The following is an 18,945-nucleotide window of genomic DNA, read 5'->3' on the forward strand; positions in this document are numbered from 1 at the left end:
TAAGCTTCTTCCCCAACGCCCAGCAGGGCTCCAAGTACTCGTAGGTAAGCTCCCTGCTTGGTTCCTGCAGTGGGAGCCTGGGCTGACAATGTACACCTTGCTGCAGCACTTTCTACTTGATCCACCTACCTCTACCTCCGACCATTAGCTCTACGCTCCACGCCACATCATGCGGCGAATCGACATATCCACCTCCGGTGCAATCCTCGCCTCTCTACTGGCAATCGTTCCCAGCCCGGCATCTGCCTTCTACTTCCCAGGCGTTGCGCCGACTTCGTATAAAAATGGTGACGCGGTGCCTTTGCATGTGAACCATCTCACTCCCGCGGACTCGCAAAACGATCCCAAGCTTCGCTCCGTGTTTTCGTTCGATTACTACCACCCCCCGTTCCACTTCTGCAAACCGAAAGATGGACCGCAATACATTAGGGAGAGCCTTGGCAGCATCCTCTTCGGCGATCGGATACAGACGAGTCCCTTCGATCTCAGGATGGGTATAAACGAGACGTGCAAGGCTTTGTGTCCCGAGGAGACCTTCTCGCCGCAAGACGCCGTCTTTGTTAATCAGAGAATCTACCAGGGCTACGACCTCAATTGGCTGGTGGACGGACTGCCGGCGGCGCAAGTCTTCGTGGAGAAGGATTCGGACGAACCATTCTACAGCCCCGGCTTCGCATTGGGAACGGTCGACGGCGAGGAGCCAAACTTCAATAACCACTACGACATTTACGTCGATTTCCACAAGGCTGGCCCTGACCAATTCCGTGTAGTCGGCGTCTTGGTCGTGCCGTTCTCCTTGAAGGAATCGCGATTCATCGAGGAAGGACGAGCGGAATGCGGCGACACCGCTGCGGCCGTAGCACTGGATGAGAATGCGGAGACCAAGGTTACGTTCACCTACAGCGTCTATTGGCGGGAGAACTCCACGCCTTTTGCAACCCGATGGGACAAATATCTGCATGTCTATGACCCCAAGATCCATTGGTTCTCGCTCGTCAACTCTGCCGTCATTGTGGTCTTCCTGATCGGAATGGTGAGCACTATTCTCGTGCGCACGCTGAAGAAGGACATTGCACGGTACAACCGTCTCGACCAGCTTGCCCTGGACGATTTCGGCGAGACCGGCGGCGCTGGCGACGACATTCAGGAGGATTCGGGCTGGAAGCTCGTCCATGGTGACGTCTTCCGTACCCCAAAGAACCCTCTTCTCCTTTCCGTCCTGATTGGCAACGGCGCACAGCTGTTCATGATGGCGGGTCTGACCATCGCATTCGCCCTCCTCGGCTTCCTCTCGCCCAGCAACCGTGGAGCCCTGGGCACTGTTGTGATCGTGTTCTACACCCTGTTCGGCTTCATCGGCGGTTACGTCTCGTCCCGCGTCTACAAGTTCTTCAACGGTGAATCCTGGAAGCTCTGCTTCTTCTACACTCCGTTCGCCCTCCCCGTCATCGTCTTCGCGACCTTCTTCTTGCTGAATCTGTTCGTCTGGGGCCGTGGCGCATCCGGAGCTGTTCCGTTCACCACGATGTTGATCCTAGTCATCATCTGGTTCGTCATCAGCGTGCCGCTCAGTCTGGCAGGTTCCTGGTTCGGATTCAAGCAGCCCGTGATTGAAGCACCAACTCGGACGAACCAGATCCCGCGCCAGATCCCTCCCGCAGTCGGCTACCTACGCCCATTCCCATCGATGGCGCTCGCCGGAGTGCTCCCATTCGGAGCCATCTTCGTCGAGTTGTACTTCATCCTCAAGTCAATCTGGTTCTCGAAGGTGTACTACATGTTTGGCTTCCTGTTCATCTGCTACGGGCTTATGATCATGACCAGCGCCGCCGTCACCGTCCTGATGATCTACTTCCTGCTCTGCGCTGAGAACTACCACTGGCAGTGGCGCAGCTTCTTCACCGCGGGTGCCAGCGCCTTCTACGTGTTCGCCAGTGCCTTGCTGTACTGGGCCAAGGACGTGAGCTTCGGCAGCTGGACTTCGGGCGTTCTGTATCTGGGTTATAGTTTGTTATTGAGTTTGTTGTTCTTCGTTCTTACTGGTAAGTCGTCTCTATCCTCACTTGTACCACGAATCACGCTAACCTCTACTTTGCACAGGCACTATCGGATTCTTCGCAAGCTGGATGTTCGTCATCAAGATCTACCGATCCATCAAGGTGGATTGATCGAGCTCTCCCTTACCCTCTCCATTTTCCCCTCCTCCCCGTCTCCGAACCCTGAATGGAAAGAAGAAAAAGCGAAACGAATATTTGCGGGATAACTTTCTGGGAAATCTTTTGAAACGAAATGAGAAAATCTTTTACAATTTACATCATTTTTCTTTCACGGCAAGCGAGCGTATATCTATTAGAGAGAGAGAGAGATCAATTATTCCCCTTTCCCTTTCCCTATGCCTGTTGCTGCTGCTACGATGGGGTGTTCAGCTTGTCTCGGACGACTACTACGCTTCCAAACGTTTCCAAGCAGGGAGGTCTGAACTTTTAAGTCTCGAGGCCCAAGTCTGAACTTCTCTAAGTTTTCTAAACGACGAATAAAAGAGAGAAAAAAAAGATGGATAGAAATATATCATTAACTCCCAAAACCATCCCCTCCCCTCCCCTCCCCAATCAAATGAAGAAGGAAAATAACATGAAGTCAATGACATAAAAAAACGCATAAAACCACACGCAAGAAAGCAATAGACAATGAAGTATGGCCAGTCCAGTCCCACATCCTCCTAGTCTCACTGAGTCACAATAGTCAAGTTTTAAGGTTTTAGGTTTTTCCAAGCTTAAATTTAAAAAGTTATCACGAGATACAAAGAGGGCGGTTGAAAGGGTTACTTTTTCTCAATTTCGAGGTTCTCATTTACGTCGTTCTATCGAGAGAGAGAGGGACTGTATGTAATGTCTCCTTCTCTTTCCTGGTGCGATGTCTTCCGTATCGTCCTATCCTATCTACAGCCCTCCCGATTACATTACCATACCCTTCGTGATAACAATAGATCCCATCTTTCCAATTCAATTCAAATCGTGAAATTCGGTATCCCCGACGGCGTCTCCCACAGCGCCTCCCACGAGAAATCAAACGCATTCGGATCCAGCACGTCGGACAGCAAGAACGCGGAGTCGTCGAACCCCCCACTTCCCATAGCCGTCGCCGTCGTCGCATCACCACCACCCCCACCGACGTCAACATCCGGCGCAGCAATAGCAGCATCCGCCTCCACCTGCACAGGCGCATGGGCACCACCCCCCTCCCTCGCCACGAGCCGCGAGATCTTAGCCACGAGCTCGGAGCACCGCTCGAGGCAGTGCTTGGCGATGTCCCAGTCGTAGTTGTCGTGCGCGTCCTGGATGTGCACCATGACGCGCTCGAGGCGGCGGATGCTCGTGTTGCGGAACGCGAGGTCGTTTGTGTCGACGGCGCAGCGCAGGGAGACGTTGACGGCGAGGACGAGCAGGTGGGCCGCGTGCGGGAGCCAGAAGTCCTGGAACTGGGCGTCGCGGAGGTGGAGGAGGAAGTCGAGGACCGCCGAGGAGGAGACGCGGAGTTCGTCGAGGCGGGTCGCTTCGAGGGAGGTGTCGTCGAGCATCACGGCGGCGCGGATCCCGACGCGCGAGAGGAGCACCCGCATGCTGAGGAAGCAGAACCAGAGGTTCGAGACGCCGGTTGCGTTGGGGGAGGCGCGCCATTCGGGCAGTTGGGTCTCGAGCGTGTTGATGGTGGCACGGAGGGTTTCGACTTTGCGGGAGAGTTCGACGGGGTCGCGCCCGATGCGGTAGACGAGGGAGAGGAGGTCGCCGAGGACGAGGGACATGGAGCAGAGGTGCACGAAGCAGTTGGTGGCGCATTTCTGGAAGGGGGTTGCTTTGGGCGAGAGGAGGGATTCGACGGTGGGTAAGGGGACGTCGTATTCGCCCTTGCGGACGTGGGGAGGCGCGCCGTACGCCATGCTGTTCCAGTAGTCGACGATCAGGACGCCCCACCAGAGCCGGACGCGGGTGGATTTCTCGTTCTCGGAGATCTCCCACTTGGTGGGGTCGCGGTGCAGGCCGAAGCTCTGGGCGAGCGAGATGTTGCGCCCGCAGAGGGTGATGTTGCCCATGATGGAGACGCTGGGGCGGCCGGCTTGGTCGAGCAGGGCTGCGGAGATGGTCGCCAGGCTAGGGCTCAGGAAGTCCTCCAGCACCGCGGAGATGGCCTTGTTCCAGATGTAGTAGAAGTCGGGCCGGGCGTGCATCTTCAGCGTCTCCGACTTGCGCCAGTTGGGTGCCGAGTTGGCGTAGATGACGCAGAGGAGGTTCCGCGGCACCGTCTCGATGGGGCCGTGCCGGATCGTGTGGCACGTCTCGTCGTCCAGGATCGGGAAATTGTGGTGGATGTGGTTGAAGTAGAGCTCGATGACTTCCCGCTTGAACGGTCCCATGATCTGTTCGATGATTTCGAGCTGCTCTTTGCCCGGGCCAATCTCCGGTCGCAAACCGATCCGGTAACGGGGGACAGAGAGGTAGACGATGGGGTTCTTCGAGTCGTGTAGCAGAGTCTTGTACGTTTGCGACTCGTCTGGCTCTGAGGTCCGGAATTTCGAGATGTGTCTCTGGACCACATCTATGTCGTCGGCCAGGTGAGGTGCTAAAAGAATGGATGCTGATGGATGGGTGGAGTGCTTGTGTAGCACTGGATTCGGGACAGGCCGCCGCTCGATCTCAGGTTCGTCATTTCCGGAGCGTCGTCTCTTGAGTTGCTGTCTGGACTCGCCATTCTCCTCGGTCGGCGAGTTGCCTTTGGGAGAGTCGACGTACTGGCACTTCAAACGGCGCTCCCTACATGAAAGGCATGGTTCTCCCGGGATGTCGATGTGGCAGCGGATCTTGCGTGACCGACACCGAGTACACGCAGGGACGCGATGCGACCGATATGGCCGGTTCTGAATGGATCCGCTGGGATTGCTGGCGTTGTTGGCCATGATGTCCTGTGACTCTTGAAGCTATATCTCTTGGCGCAAATGTGTGGAGACGGTCTCCCAGTCCGACAGCTGTAGCTGTACCAGCGCGCAACAGGATTGGTTGCTCAAGGCTTCGATCCAGGCTTGCAGGCCGCAGGCGCAATGGACGCAGATATCCGCATGTTCGAGCAATTGTGGACCTGAAGTGCAACAATGAGGATGGCGGTAGAGGAAGGGTCCAAGTGCGTAAAATGGGGAATCTGCTAAGTCGATAGCGGAATTGATCCGGTCACGTGGTCGAAGATCCGCCAATGGATAGCCGTCAATATCCCCGGATTCTGCATCCGAATCCAGACGTCATCTCTGCACGTTCTCATGTGTTGACATCGTACACTATTTTAATAATGTGTATTTCCACTTATCTTTGTGTAACGTTCTCATTAGAAGAACCATCTCAATGCCTAGAGGGGTTTGCGGAGAAGAATTGAATCTCTTGCTCCAAAAGCTTGAGGATGACCAAAGGACCAAGGGTCACATACATAAATCCCATAACTGTTAAGATTCCATGAGATTGTGCTTTCTAACAACGATGTATCAAATGCTGATCCCGGAACATTCGCTGTGCTGTTATACATCGAGAGTAAGCAGCTTGGAGACAAATCGTGCGCGTCTCGGCTGCACATCAACCCAATTTTCTATAGAGCCCTTTCGCGGTTGGACTACATGCAGGCACACTGTGCTCGCTAGAAGAGTTTGAAGAGGGGCAAATATATGAATTTTATCTTCGCTGAAGACATGTGCACTTCCCACTGTTTTGATTAGAGTGACTGTAGCTAAGTGCGGGCAGCATGTTTGTATCACGGTTGCTCTGAAGCATTACCCTTAATTCGAGTAAATGATGACTTACGAGCAGTCGGATTAATTGCAGAAAGGGTTATAAGACCAAATACCAGTTGCTATCACTAACAGTTACTCCCACCAACGTTTCTGTCACCAGCGCTTCCTCCCACCAACGCTTCCTCTCACCAGCGCTTTCTCTCACCAGCGCTTCTTCTCACTAATATTTCTTCTCACTAACGCTTCTTTTCACTAATGCCTCTTCTCACCAACGCTTCTTCTCACTAACGCTTCTTCTCACCAACGCTTCCTCTCGCCAGCATCTCCTCTCATTAAAGCTTCCTCTCACTCACGGTTGCTTTCGCTAAAGCTTCCTCTCACTCACGGTTGCTTTCGCTAAAGCTTCCTCTCACTCACGGTTGCTTTCGCTAAAGCTTCCTCTCACTCACGGTTGCTTTCGCTAAAGCTTCCTCTCACTCACGGTTGCTTTCGCTAAAGCTTCCTCTCACTCACGGTTGCTCTCGCGAACGGTTGCTCTCACTCACGGTACCTATATAGTCTGCTTTCGTCACCCAATCTACAACACGAAACACAGCTACGAAGCTTTGCGCCCAACCATCTCATTACATACTCTCAGACTCAATCACGTTCTCGAAATCGTTCTCCATCTGGGATCATGACAAAGGCAATCCCACTCGCCGTAGTTGGTGATTTTGATAACGAGAAACGTCTCCGCATTCTCGGTATCATTGACAAAATCCGAGAACTAGGCATTAGCGAGAGCGTTTCGTTGCCTCAGGTAAGTGCCCGGTACGAAAGTCTAAGATATCACTTAACAATTCCGGCAGCTCGTTGTTGTGGGCGACCAGTCAAGTGGGAAGTCGTCACTCTTGGAGGGGCTAACGGGGCTGTCGTTCCCAGTCGCGAGCGATCTTTGCACCCGCTTCGCGACGCAGATTGTCTTACGCCGAGCACCCTCAGATGAGGCACAAGTGAAGATTTCGATCATTGCCGGTCCCGCCGCGCAGGCGAATGAAGAAGCTCTAGATGGTTTGCGCAACTTCCAACGAACACTCGCCGTTGGGGACTTTGGCAGTGAAATGTTTCAGAAGATTATTGCAGAGGTGAGTGATGGTTGAAGAAATGTTTGGGAATTTGCTCACAAACCTAGGCTGCCGAATGTATGCGACTACCAGCTTCAAGCGCCAAAGACCTTGAGGATGTAGACAAGAGATTTTCAGACGATGTTCTCAAAATCGAACTGGCAGGCCCTGACCAGCACCATTTAAGTTTCGTCGATGTTCCAGGGCTTTTCCATAGTAAGCAACAATTTAGTTCGCTACGTGGTAATCTTTGCTTACATAGAAAAGATCCAACCAAGTACCAGACGGAGGAGGATCGCGCTGTAATTCGAAGGCTCATCGAAAATTACATCACGGACCCAAGGACCATCATTCTGTAGGTTACACTCATATTTGAAATTGAATCTTGGCTAACTCTATCGAAGAGCGGTTATGAACGCTTGTACTAATCTTGCTAACCAAGAAGTGTGAGTATTAACCCCGACTAGTTGATGCATCGCTGACTTGATCAAGCTTCTCCATGGCACGCGCCGCTGATCCAGACGGAAAGCGTACCGTCGGCATCATCACAAAATGTGATGCAGTGCAAGCTGGAGATGAACAAGCTGTACGTGTGCACTGAAGGAAGGGAAATACATAGCTGACACAGAAAGGTCCTTTGCATTGCCGAGAACGAAGTTGAACGGCTGAAGCATGGCTAGTTTGCCGTAAAGAATCGATCCACACAAGACATTGCCGAAGGTGTCTCTATCACAGAACGACACAAGCGAGAGAAGCTTTTCTTCTCGACTGTCGCGCCATGGAAAGACCTGAAAGCGGCCCGGACAGGAGTGAACGCGCTCAAGGGCTTTCTCGGAAGACTCCTCTACAGCCACGCTGGTAGCGAATTTCCGGACGTCGTCAAGGACATCGTGAAACTTTCAGCAAGCACTCTCATGGAGCTTGAGCTTCTTGGACCGTCGCGCCAGACCAGCACCGACCAGAGGCGTTGCCTGATGCGTTTGGCGAGCGTCTATCAACAAGATGTCAATAACGGTCTGAACGGAAACTACGACTCAGATCTTGGTAAAGACAACCCCTTGAAGCTGCGCATGCGCATACGAAATCTCAATGATGAGTTCGCAATTATCATGGCGCGCTCAGGACATGCGAAGATATTCAAAGATGTGGGTGGAGCTCTTGATAATGAGTTCCGCCGGATGGGCCCCCAAGAGGATATCTTACACTGGATTCGCGGGCTTTACAAGGAATCCCGAGGCACAGAGCTACCTGGAACTATCAACCCAAAAGTCGTCGAGAATATGTTCCGTCAGCAATCTTTGCCATGGGTGCGTCTCGCAAATCGTTACATGCGGGAAGCTGGCACCATTATTCGGGAGTTCAATGACGATGTGCTTGAAAGAAGGATCTCGGACCATGAACTGAGAGACAAGGTGAAAGCGAAAGTGGGCCGAGCGCATGAAAAGTCATTTTCCGAGGCCCAAAACCAGCTCCTTGCGATCTTGGCCGATGAAAGGGGTGGCATCCTCTAGACTGTAAACCACTACTTTGCCGACACACTTTCTGCTATTCGCGAAGAACGGATGATAGCTAGACTGAAGAATGCTGGTGTCTCTAGTGGCCAGTATTTTGATCTCCAGGGGGCGGTGAATGGCGTGCATCTCAGCAATGAAGATCAGGCGGTCAACGACATTCATGATACCTTGAAGGCCTACTACAAAGTAGCCTTGAAGCGGTTCGTGGACAACGTGGTAATCCAGATCACCGAAAGAATCATTCTGGGCCCTAACGGATCGGTAAGATGGTTTTCTCCCGAGATGATTGGCGATCTTCAGGACGACGAATTAGCATACCTTGCGGCTGAGAACTTCTCTACGTCGACCAGAAGGAACGAACTCCAGATCAAGTACGATCGCCTGCAGAAAGCTTTGGTGATCGCGAAGGGGGTCGTCTTGTAGTCATGACTTGGCCTAGGCTTGACATAGTTTTGGGTCAGATTTTCCGGGAACTTGCATCCGATTCGAGACGTCATCTCAGTCCGCTCTCATGCATTTACGCCGAATTGCATACTTCTACAAAACTGGAACTTGTCAATTCACGTGTATATTATGCTCAAATCGAGGAATCGCCTAACGGTTCCGCTGTGCCGAAAGGCATTCTATAACAAATCAGAATCAAACATTTACTTCACATGAATTCTCGTGACACTATCTCCAAAAGGTGACAAGCACATTTGCTTTTATGTGTTGTGGAATGCTAGGAAGTTTTATTGTTTACAATTTTGCCGCCTTTCTGTGCTGAAATGGCGCGAGAAGAGGCAGAATAGGAACGAATAACCTCCAGCATTTATTGCTGGCGCCACGAGCTTGTTCGACGTACCTTGTCCCGCAAAAGAGGTGGTTGATGCAATTCCTACTGCGTGTTGTTTAGTCTAGATCGACGAATCATGAATGTCCCAAAACTCCGGTAGAGTCAATTAAAACTCCTTGAACTTTTAATGATTACCTCAAAAACAGGTACTCAGTATTACACTCGTCTTGAATAATGGTGCCTGCACTGAGCTACAAATTCTGCCAGTTGTCCAAGTATGTTTGTGGACTAGACAAGAATTGCAGCCATCTCGGATGTAGAGGCGACTCAAAGTAGGCTAGAATGCGTTTGATGTGTCGGAAATCAAGCGGGCCTGGAATCGCTTCGCTGAAAGTTGCGAACGACACTGATACAACGTCAGAGATTGCGTTAACAAATAATCGAGTATGCTGTCACCTACGCTTAAGAAGTTTAGGTAACGTCCAAAGCCTTGCAAATTGCTCCAGCTGTAGGCAAAGAGCCGTCCTGTCATGATCGATCCGAGCGTGGACGTCCAACGTGGAAACGGTAGTTGACTTCCTATGCAAATCGAGGAAGATGAGCGCAGTAAAGACCACAAAGGAGATCGCAGGGTCCACTTGGATACAAAAGAAGCTGTCCCACTGCTCCGCAATCAAAGCAATATTCTGACAAGCCTCAATCACTTGCTGCCAGCTCATGAGCGCTTCCTCTTCCTGTTGCCTGACACAATGATAAACTGAGAGAAGGAGGTGGGACATTAGAAGATGGAGAACGGTAACAAGTCTCGCGTGGTGGTCGGCGTGAGATTCGTACGAGAATGCGTTGCGTTTGGGATTCAGCCACCCTGGTGGAAGGGCGAGTCGAAGCGCAGATAATTGTCGCTTTACATTGACTACTCGTTCGATTGCTTCCTCTTTGGGTCTGACAGGACAAATTCGGTTGAGATATGCCGCTTGACGCATCATGGTAACAGTGATATTGTGGATATTCGATATCAAAGATTCCGGATGCGAAATAATGGATGGAAGGAATTTCCACAGATTTTCGGGTTCTGCAGACAGGAGAATTTGCGGAAAATCGTTATCAGTGATCTGCGACTGGGCTGGGCTGCGTAAAATCAAAGAAGTGCTTATTAGATCCTCGTCGATTAGGTACGGCGTTCCCGAGGCAAGGTTGGAGTACGAATCTAAACGGTAAATGCACCACCAAACAGCGCGCCATTCGTCCACGTCTTGATCACTCAAAATACGCCATTCGTGATGAAGCTTGCGTAGATTTTCAAGGCGATCAAGCCCTACGCGATACGCTACACGAGTCAGATTTCCTATTCGCGTCCAAGATTGGTGTCCCGGAAACTGGTGGAACTCGTAGAAGGCTAGTACACAAGACTTTCGAAATTGGTCGAGTGATGGAAAGTTAGTGAACAGGTCATCCTGTACAGTAGTCGAGCTTAGTAGCAAGTCGATTCGGGCATCTATCGCGTCGGAGGATACAGATGATATTGAGTTCGTGAGCTTTGCCGTAATTGCGGTGATTGTAGAAATGAGACTATTATCGCAGTCGGAGTTGCGATAGCTGTCGAGAAAGCGAGCCTTCGAGAAGATGGGGTTTACATCCTGAGCAATGTGGAAGTATCTTTCAAGGCTAGAAATATCATAACAGTCTTAGTGTGGGTGTAAGCAGTGAAGTTAGACAGTCCATACAGGTGTTCTTCCTCATTTGGTTCGACGGGGCCAATGTTCCCGAGAACCCTATCTCGTGTGCCTTGGGAGACCTCGGGATGTCCTTGGTTGGGACTGTCATCTGAAAGTAGATACCGTTCTGAAGAGGTAGATTGCGTGTGGGGCGAAGCTTCGGTCACGACAAGAGACTCGTCATGACCTTGCTGGGGACCTGTTTTAGATTGGTATAGTCAGAATAACACCAGGGGTATAGGGTTGGCAGTCCCGTTCAACTACCATAGAACAAGAAAAGCGAGATACTTACCTGAAGTCGCTTGCGATGTCGCCGAAGATGAAGGGCGAATAATGCCTGGCTGGGGCCCAGGTTTCCGCCGCTTGGACGAATATGCACAAACCTCTCCACGCTGAAAACAGCGTGAGCATGTAGGTCGAGCTTGGTTGCCTACAATTCGGCGTGATTCAGCAGACAGAGTACTAACTCGCAAGGTTGAAACATACACCTGACTTTCTTCCTAATTGTGCCGTTAATACAGACTGGAAGCATGGAGCTGGAGAACCTTACCGGATGCACGTATCACAGACTCTTGAGCTCATGGACACGGAGATTTCGGCCACTGCTGTGGGACCGGAACGTTCGGAATTAGGGCAATCGGATGCGGGGAGATCTTTCTAATGTCAACGTATTTTGCGGGGAAGAAAGAGTGATGCAGGAACGAAGGCAGCGGAAGATTTAACACTGGGGATGTGATATTCCGGATGCGATATTCGTAATAGTCCGGAGGATTTGCTAGATCCTCCGGCACTAGTATCTATTGGGAAAGATTCTCGATTCTGGACTCCTCTTCAATGGTAACAACTTGACGGATAGTATCTTCCATTGCAACTGAATGCTAATTTTGCATGGCAATTCGGTGTTTATGTGAGGCTCGGGGGATGTTAATAGCGAGACTACGTAGAACTGCAGTTGTCTAAAAAGTCGCCAACCCTGACTCTAAACTTTCCTGCTCCCAACTCCATCTCCTTGATATCCACTATGGCATCGTTTTCCCGTCTTGTGCGATTTGAATGCGCTGAAGATGGTATCCCACGCTTTGCAGACCTGGGAGCCAAGATCAAAGATCTACCATCTCCAGGAACCAAACTAGAGGCTTTTGAATCTGTCGATACGCTCTTGTCGAAATCTGCCGGCAAACAGGTTACTATTCGCCGAGTACGTCTTTCTACCCTGCATTCTCTACAGAGCAATAGGTCTCCATCTAACTAAGCGGACAGCTGCTGGCGCCATTGCCTCGAGATGGAATACCGATATACTGTGTAGGCCTGAACTATCGAAGTCACGCCAAAGAGGCATCTGTTTGTAACCCAACCTAAATGCGAAGGATTGCCATTTGACAAAAGCAGCTCACGATCCCGTCCTATCCACCGCTGTGGACAAAGCCTGCTGCATCCCTCGCCCACCCAGAGGAAGAAATCCCCGTCAATGACTTTTGTGCAAGAAGTCTTCTTGACTATGAGGTATGCTATGTCACGGATACAACGCAGAGTTAGTCGTGGATGAGCTGATTTAATGTTCTACAATAAAGGGTGAACTCGTATTCGTAACTTCACGCGAATGCCGCGATGTATCTGTTAGTGAAGCGAAGACCTTCATTCTGGGCTACACTATAGGAAACGATATATCCTGCCGCATGTTCCAGCTTCCCAAGAACTCGGCCGGCCAGTTCTTTTTCGCTAAAGCTTTTGATCACTTCGCACCTATCGGCCCAGTTCTCATCAGCCCGGAGCTTTACGAAGGCGTAAAGGCCGATGGCATTACTGTCACTGTGAATGGAGATGTACGGCAAAAGGCAGACGTGCAAAATGACATGATTTTCTCACCAGAAAAGATTCTGAGCCATATGAGTCAAGGTGGGTGGAGAGGATATGAACAAGATCCTAGTTTGTGTTTTGCTAATCTGTCCTAGGCACGACGATTCCAGCAGGAACCGCGGTCATGACAGGCACACCCGCGGGTGTTGGCATCTTTCGCAAGCCAAAGACAACACTGCAGGATGGCGATGTTGTCGAGATAAGCATGCCAGCAGTTGGAACGCTCAGAAACAAGATCAAATTTGAGTAAGTTATCCAAGAAAGCCACAACTTGTCAGTTGAACTTATAGCTAACGATCTTCTCGAGGGTGAATGCGATGACTCATGTAATAGTATGGGCTCAGTGGCTTGCCCTCCAGATAGCTACCCGGTGGTAAATATCTTTACGCCCGAAACTCCAACCAACATCACGCTGCAATGGTTGTGAGGAAACAACTTGCTCGGGGGTTATTCGATTTGGCTTGTGTTGGTGAATGGGGCGCACCCATATTCGATATTCAAAGGCTTGTCAATGAAACATTTAAAGGGAAACAGTGCTATGGGTACCATACTAGTGTAGACAATAGACTATTGATTTCAATATAACATTACTCAGAGTATCTAGAGAACCGTGCTCCACCGACGCATTGTGGACATAATCACGGCCACTGAACCCGCCGATATTGTGTTTCGACAGAATAGAGCCAACAGATCTATCGTAATAGACCCAATAATGTATCACAAAGCATTGTTAGACGCATGTTAATTGATTTCAAGAATGATTTCGTATATCATACCTGGAGAAAGCAATCCAGGCACATGTCATATGTAGTTCGTCTTTGAGTAGAAAATTATATTGCGATTTTACATCCTCTTCATTTACCTCCTCTATGATGTGATATAACAGGATAGATGAAGCTATTCGGGGGTTACCTGCAGGGGGATAGAGCGTAGATAGATTAATCAGGGAAGTCGAGGGAGACTAATGTTTTATCTACATACGTATAGAGGCCTACTGACAACGGCGAATATCTATTTATCCACCAGTTGCGGGTCGCACCTGTAACCCTCCCTACTACATAGGCGTCAATACGCGACAGTACCCTCAGTATAGCCGACTGCGCAGCATAGTCAAGCATTTCGCAAGCTCGCCAATGTTCCTAGAGCAAGAGTAGACAAAAAGGTCAGGCCTTACTATGGCAAATCTGGTGGTTTTACCTATACGATCCATGAATGATCCCGGATCATATTGTGGACGATATCCGGACACCTCTTGCCAGTCTTCAGCTGGCCAGAAAATCTCCATGCCATCTTCGAGATCTCCATTTGTCTTTGAGGACAATACAGGAGTCGAAGAGGGATTGAAGATTGAAATTGAGTCGAAGGAGAGCACAGATGGATTGATGGATGCCTCCTCGATTATTTGCTTGACTTCTGCAAGATCCTGGATATGGTTACTCTGAGTGATGACCAGGAGGCTCAGCACGCTCCTTGTCGGCCGAAACATTTGATCCGAAAGCATCGGGCCATGCTGATGCGACTGCACGACTATTTGAGCCAGTCGAGGTCCACCACGGTAATCTTTGAGAAAGAATCCATTATTGACGGTAGTGAAGCCCTGGCGCTCCTTAAAGACTTGAGGGTCCAACATGCGACGGAGAATTGGGACATAACCCAGTAATGTGGCCAGACGAAGGTAGCCCAATCTCCACAAGGATGGTTCCTCATTGCACAGTTGCCCGTTCAGCATCGACATGAGAGCTGCATCATCGATGCTCTTCCGCCTCTCCAGAGCCCATGCCTCAAGAATGTCAGGCATAGCCTGCCCCAAGCCGGAGTCTTTAAGAAGTAGTGCGAGCCTCCACGCAAGCTGGTACGCGTCCCGCATACCACTCCCGATTCCTTGGCCTGCGAATGGAGGGAACACATGCGCAGCATCGCCGATGAGGATAGCTCTGCCAGAAAACCACTTGTTGACCACCTTGTGGACAAACCGAAATGGTCGGCAGCGGATGATTTCGATACAGTCTCGTGGAAACTGAACAGAACAGGGAAACTGTGTACCATCATTGTCACAGTCTCGAGTGATCATCTTACCAAGATGATCCCAGAGAAGCTCTTCAGCATTCATATTGTCGTTCCAATCTTCCTGACGAAATTCATGACGCCAAAGCCTTTCTTCATGAGGCCCAAACCGTCCAGTAGCCGTCGCTTTGCCGGGGGGACTACAAAAGTGCCATCCCTGCGGCCAAAAAAGGTCGTAAACTTGCTCCGGGGTGTACCCAAGGGCCCAAAGGGGGAAGTTTGGATGAGTCTGTCGTGATGGTAACTTGAGCCTTAAGTTTGCGGCTACCCAGGTTCCGCTATAGCGATACACGCCCTCTTCCTGTCTGATGCCTGCAGATGATTCGAGGAAGTGCTTTCGGACTATACCAACCTTTCCATCGGCGCCAATGAGCCACTGTGACTGTATTTGGTGCTGCGAGCCATCCTCGGTACGGTATACAACTCTTGGAGGATCTTCGCTCAATCGACCGACCACTTCGCATCCTGTGCGCAAGGTACAATAATCTGAAAGTTCAATTTGTTGTCTCAATGATTTCTCTATATTGTTCAGAACCCAAGTAGGATACTGGGAGTCATTTGGAGTACAAACCGAGGCGAGGTTGGATCTGTAGGATTCCGTTGGGCACGGTCTGACTCAAAGCGTCTGATCCGGTTTCCATAGTGTAGAAAGGCTTAGTGCTGAAAGAAGTTTTGTGGAAGTTGATATTCTGGACATCTAACAAAGATGACTGATAAGATTTCAAGTAAATCATGACAGGATTTCACTTACCATGGCCAATTTTGGCAATATCGGAGCCAAGGCCCAGACTGTAAAGCATTCTCACAGAATCTGCAGTAAGATACACTCCCCGAGGATCGGTGGTGATCTCTGTTTCCTTCTCTAGAATGATTGACTAAACGAAAGTCAGAGTTGAAAATCAATGATGGCCAGGATGATTGTACTGTGATCTGATATTGTGCGAGGCAGAGTCCTAGCGTAAGCCCTGCTGGCCCAGCACCGACAATGACAACCTGAGTTTCTTCCGGCATTTCGTGATTGTGTTGATTTTGGGGTAAAGATTGCAGTTTTTGGTGAACAACCGAGACTGAGGTCTTTACAATTTTAAACACGTTGATAACCGCATTTTCAGCAACATCGATTCATAGCATGAGCATCGTTCCCAGCGTGGCCAATCGCATCTCACATGCTCAAGAGTACTGGTCGTACCACTTCCCCCCGGGAGCTAGAACGACGCTAAATCGAGTTACTCCGGACCAGAACCGAGATGCTCCGCGAGCAATTAGCCCCATTTGCAGACTCTATCACTTTCCCGCTACCAATCCAGCCAATAAGGCCAGCCTAAATTCAATCTGAATTGTTTATAGTTCGTAAGAATTATATTCATTGTCAGTCCGAAAAGTATGCAGAGACAGGTGAGATGACCGGGACAATTTCACCCCTTTAATAATTTCAATCGGTATCATGTACCTTTCAAGCTAGTGTTAACTGTTGCTGTATGGCTGAAAGCCTATATAAATATGTTTCAGACCTGGGCGATATCTAGCCCAAACAATACAACCGAGGTTTTCTGGCTTACAACATTTCCTCAATGAACTCTGCCGCCAATCAGTCTCTCCGGCTACCATGCGGGCTGATGCTAAAGAACCGGCTTGTCAAATCGGCCATGTCTGAGAAACTGGCAGTTGACGGGCACCCAACAGCGGTGCATCAACGAGTGTTCGCAAGGTGGGCCCAAGGCGGATGGGGCATGTTGATCACTGGTAACTATTCTGATTCTTTCAGTCAAATGGGTTTACTGATGGTCCCCGAGGTAATATCATGGTAGACGAACGCTATCTCGGATCCAAAGGAGATGTCACCGTCGTGAACACGGACTCAGCTACCCTCAAACATTGGACTGCGTGGGCCGAGGCTGTTAGAAGCCATGGATCTGTGATCATTGCTCAGCTGTAAGGAGAAGCACAGTATTGTCGAAATGGGTCCTTTGACGTCAAAGCTGAATGCTGAATCTAGAAATCATCCTGGTCGCCAGTCACCAGCTGGCGCTGGCAAACGAAGCTTGTTCTCCAAAAGTCTTGCCCCTAGTGCCATCCCGCTCAGCCTCGGTGATAATATGCTGGCATATGTCTCTGGGAAGATCATGTTTGGCACTCCTAAGGAAATGACGTTGGCTGATATTGATGATGTAATTGCTCGGTTCACCAACGCAGCAAATCTCGCATTTCGAGCTGGATTCCATGGTGTTGAGATTCATGCAGGACGTAAGTGCACCCAAAATGACTGCTGAATCTAATTGACATGCTGCTAAATTATAAGCAGATGGATTTCTTCTATCCCAGTTTCTTTCTTCGTCTACCAATACCCGCATGGACGAGTTTGGGGGCTCTGCTGAGAAACGCGTCGAGCTTGTGCTTCGCATCATTCGTGCTGTTCGTAAAGAAGTTCCAGCTTCGTTCTGTGTCGGTGTTAAGATCAATACTGCGGAACATATGAACACGTCAGGTTTCGAGGATATGTTGGAGCAAATCAACCTGATATCCAAGGAACAGGTTGACTACGTTCAGCTCACTGGTGGTACGTTCTCCGATCCTCAGGTAAGTCCAGACAATCCGCCTTTTGTTCAGTGGGAGAGTCTTACGGTTCTTCTAGATGATGAGCACTAGCCACTCCATGTCACCAAATGCCTCGGCCGGTACCCAAAGCATTGCACGTGAGGGGTTCTTTCTACAAGCTAGCCAGGAGATCCGAAAGCGGAATCAAAAACTTGTACTCATAGTCACGGGAGGCTTTCGAAGCCGCAAGGGCATCAATGACGCACTCCAAAGTGGAGCGTGCGATCTCATTGGTCTTGCGCGACCTGCTGTCAAATTTCCTAGTTTGCCTATCGATATAATGTCCAACGATCGCCTCACCGATGAAGAAGCAAGATTCGATGTTGAAAAGGCACCATCTCCTGGCTGGATTGCTACGAAGATTCGGTCGGTTGGAGCTGGTGCTGAAAGTGTAAGTCAGAACCTTGGATCACCATCGAACAGCAATCTAAGAACACACGCAGAAATACTATGCGGCTCTTCTCCAGAAGCTCTAGAGTCATAGGTCCTCGTTGTATTCAATTCTATTTCGATTCTACTCTTTGAACGCTATTTATAGGGATCAATTTTATGTACGATAAGGGATGACAGCTTCAAGTGTCAATCAGAGAGCCCACCCGTTATCTTCGACCTGAGAGTAACAGACCTAGTCTAAACCTATGGTAGAGAATCATATTCTGCATCAGAGCGGTCTCGTTAGATCAAATCGAAAATCTAGGATTTGGGTCACTTACCAAAATGCGCAATGGAAGAAAAGTTACTAAGAAGTATATATAATATGCCAGTGCACCATCCCATATCTCCGGAGCAACGCGTTTTCGCATTAACTTACTGACCACCGATGCTGCATAATCCTCTGTAGGCATACCAGTTGCATTTCCTTCATATTTCAACTGCTGGATGGTGGCCTTGATTGGCAGATACAGTGACTCCTCGGGAGCGTGTAATCCATGATGGAGAATGTTGCTGCGGACGAATCCAGTGATAATTTCAACAACTTCTATACCGAGAGGCGCCAGCTCCTACTAATGTAAGCTGTTGTACATTTTAATACGATGCAGAACCTACCAGTCTCAGAGTTTTCGTATACTGGCTCAGAGCTGCCTTGGATGCATTGTAAGCTCCTTGCCATACCATCGGCACGTCCCTCGTAACACTGCCAATCTGTACTATACGACCACGAGATGACTTGAGAAGAAGAGGGACAAATGTTTGACAAAGACTCATGACGGCGAACACGTTGACGTTGAACAGCTTCATCGCCTCTCTCACTTCTAGGTCCAGGGCCGTCGCCGCGTAGTGTGTGCCCGCATTGTTGACCAGAAAATCGAGCCGACCGCCTGTGCGTTTGATAACAGCATCTCTCAGGCGCCCAATGCTGCCAGGATTGCCGAGTTCGAGGGCAAAAGCCTCGATATTGCTGTGCTGCTTTACCAGATCCTCGAGACTTTCGGTGCGCCGTGCTGTGGCGAGAACAGTAACTCCTCTTACTGCGAAAGCAAGAGCGAGTTGCTTCCCAATCCCGCTGTTGCACCCAGTGATGAGTGCAATTGGAGCTTCAACCATGCTAACGACT

The 18,945-nt window shown here is 50.0% G+C and overlaps 4 protein-coding genes across 4 annotated transcripts; 2 read left to right on the forward strand and 2 right to left on the reverse strand.

Annotated features, from left to right (window-relative positions):
• Nucleotides 1–169: 169 nt before the first annotated feature.
• BU24DRAFT_468880 (endosomal integral membrane protein) lies at nt 170–2,168 on the forward strand (the record flags this gene model as incomplete). The annotated part of the gene is made up of 2 exons (XM_033532559.1): nt 170–2,042; nt 2,101–2,168. 2 exons carry the CDS (start codon nt 170–172, stop codon nt 2,166–2,168), a joined length of 1,941 nt encoding a protein of 646 aa, XP_033376802.1.
• Nucleotides 2,169–3,007: 839 nt separating this feature from the next.
• Nucleotides 3,008–4,624, reverse strand: BU24DRAFT_328513 (uncharacterized protein; the record flags this gene model as incomplete). The annotated part of the gene is made up of 1 exon (XM_033523006.1): nt 3,008–4,624. A coding segment is annotated over one exon (1,617 nt), but the record flags the coding sequence as incomplete, so codon positions are not given.
• Nucleotides 4,625–6,443: 1,819 nt separating this feature from the next.
• Nucleotides 6,444–8,807, forward strand: BU24DRAFT_415823 (uncharacterized protein; the record flags this gene model as incomplete). Its single annotated transcript, XM_033526325.1, has 8 exons — nt 6,444–6,566; nt 6,616–6,891; nt 6,939–7,086; nt 7,138–7,225; nt 7,275–7,316; nt 7,363–7,456; nt 7,551–8,294; nt 8,382–8,807. The coding sequence occupies 8 exons, from the start codon at nt 6,444–6,446 to the stop codon at nt 8,805–8,807; spliced, it is 1,941 nt and encodes a 646-aa protein (XP_033376804.1).
• A 603-nt stretch (nt 8,808–9,410) lies between these two features.
• Nucleotides 9,411–18,935, reverse strand: BU24DRAFT_437850 (NAD(P)-binding protein; the record flags this gene model as incomplete). Its single annotated transcript, XM_033530225.1, has 4 exons — nt 9,411–9,565; nt 9,620–10,843; nt 18,238–18,391; nt 18,438–18,935. The coding sequence occupies 4 exons, from the start codon at nt 18,933–18,935 to the stop codon at nt 9,411–9,413; spliced, it is 2,031 nt and encodes a 676-aa protein (XP_033376805.1).
• Nucleotides 18,936–18,945: the final 10 nt, after the last annotated feature.

Source organism: Aaosphaeria arxii, assembly GCF_010015735.1.
Source record: "Aaosphaeria arxii CBS 175.79 unplaced genomic scaffold BU24scaffold_18, whole genome shotgun sequence".
In the NCBI taxonomy this organism is placed as follows: domain Eukaryota; kingdom Fungi; phylum Ascomycota; class Dothideomycetes; order Pleosporales; genus Aaosphaeria; species Aaosphaeria arxii.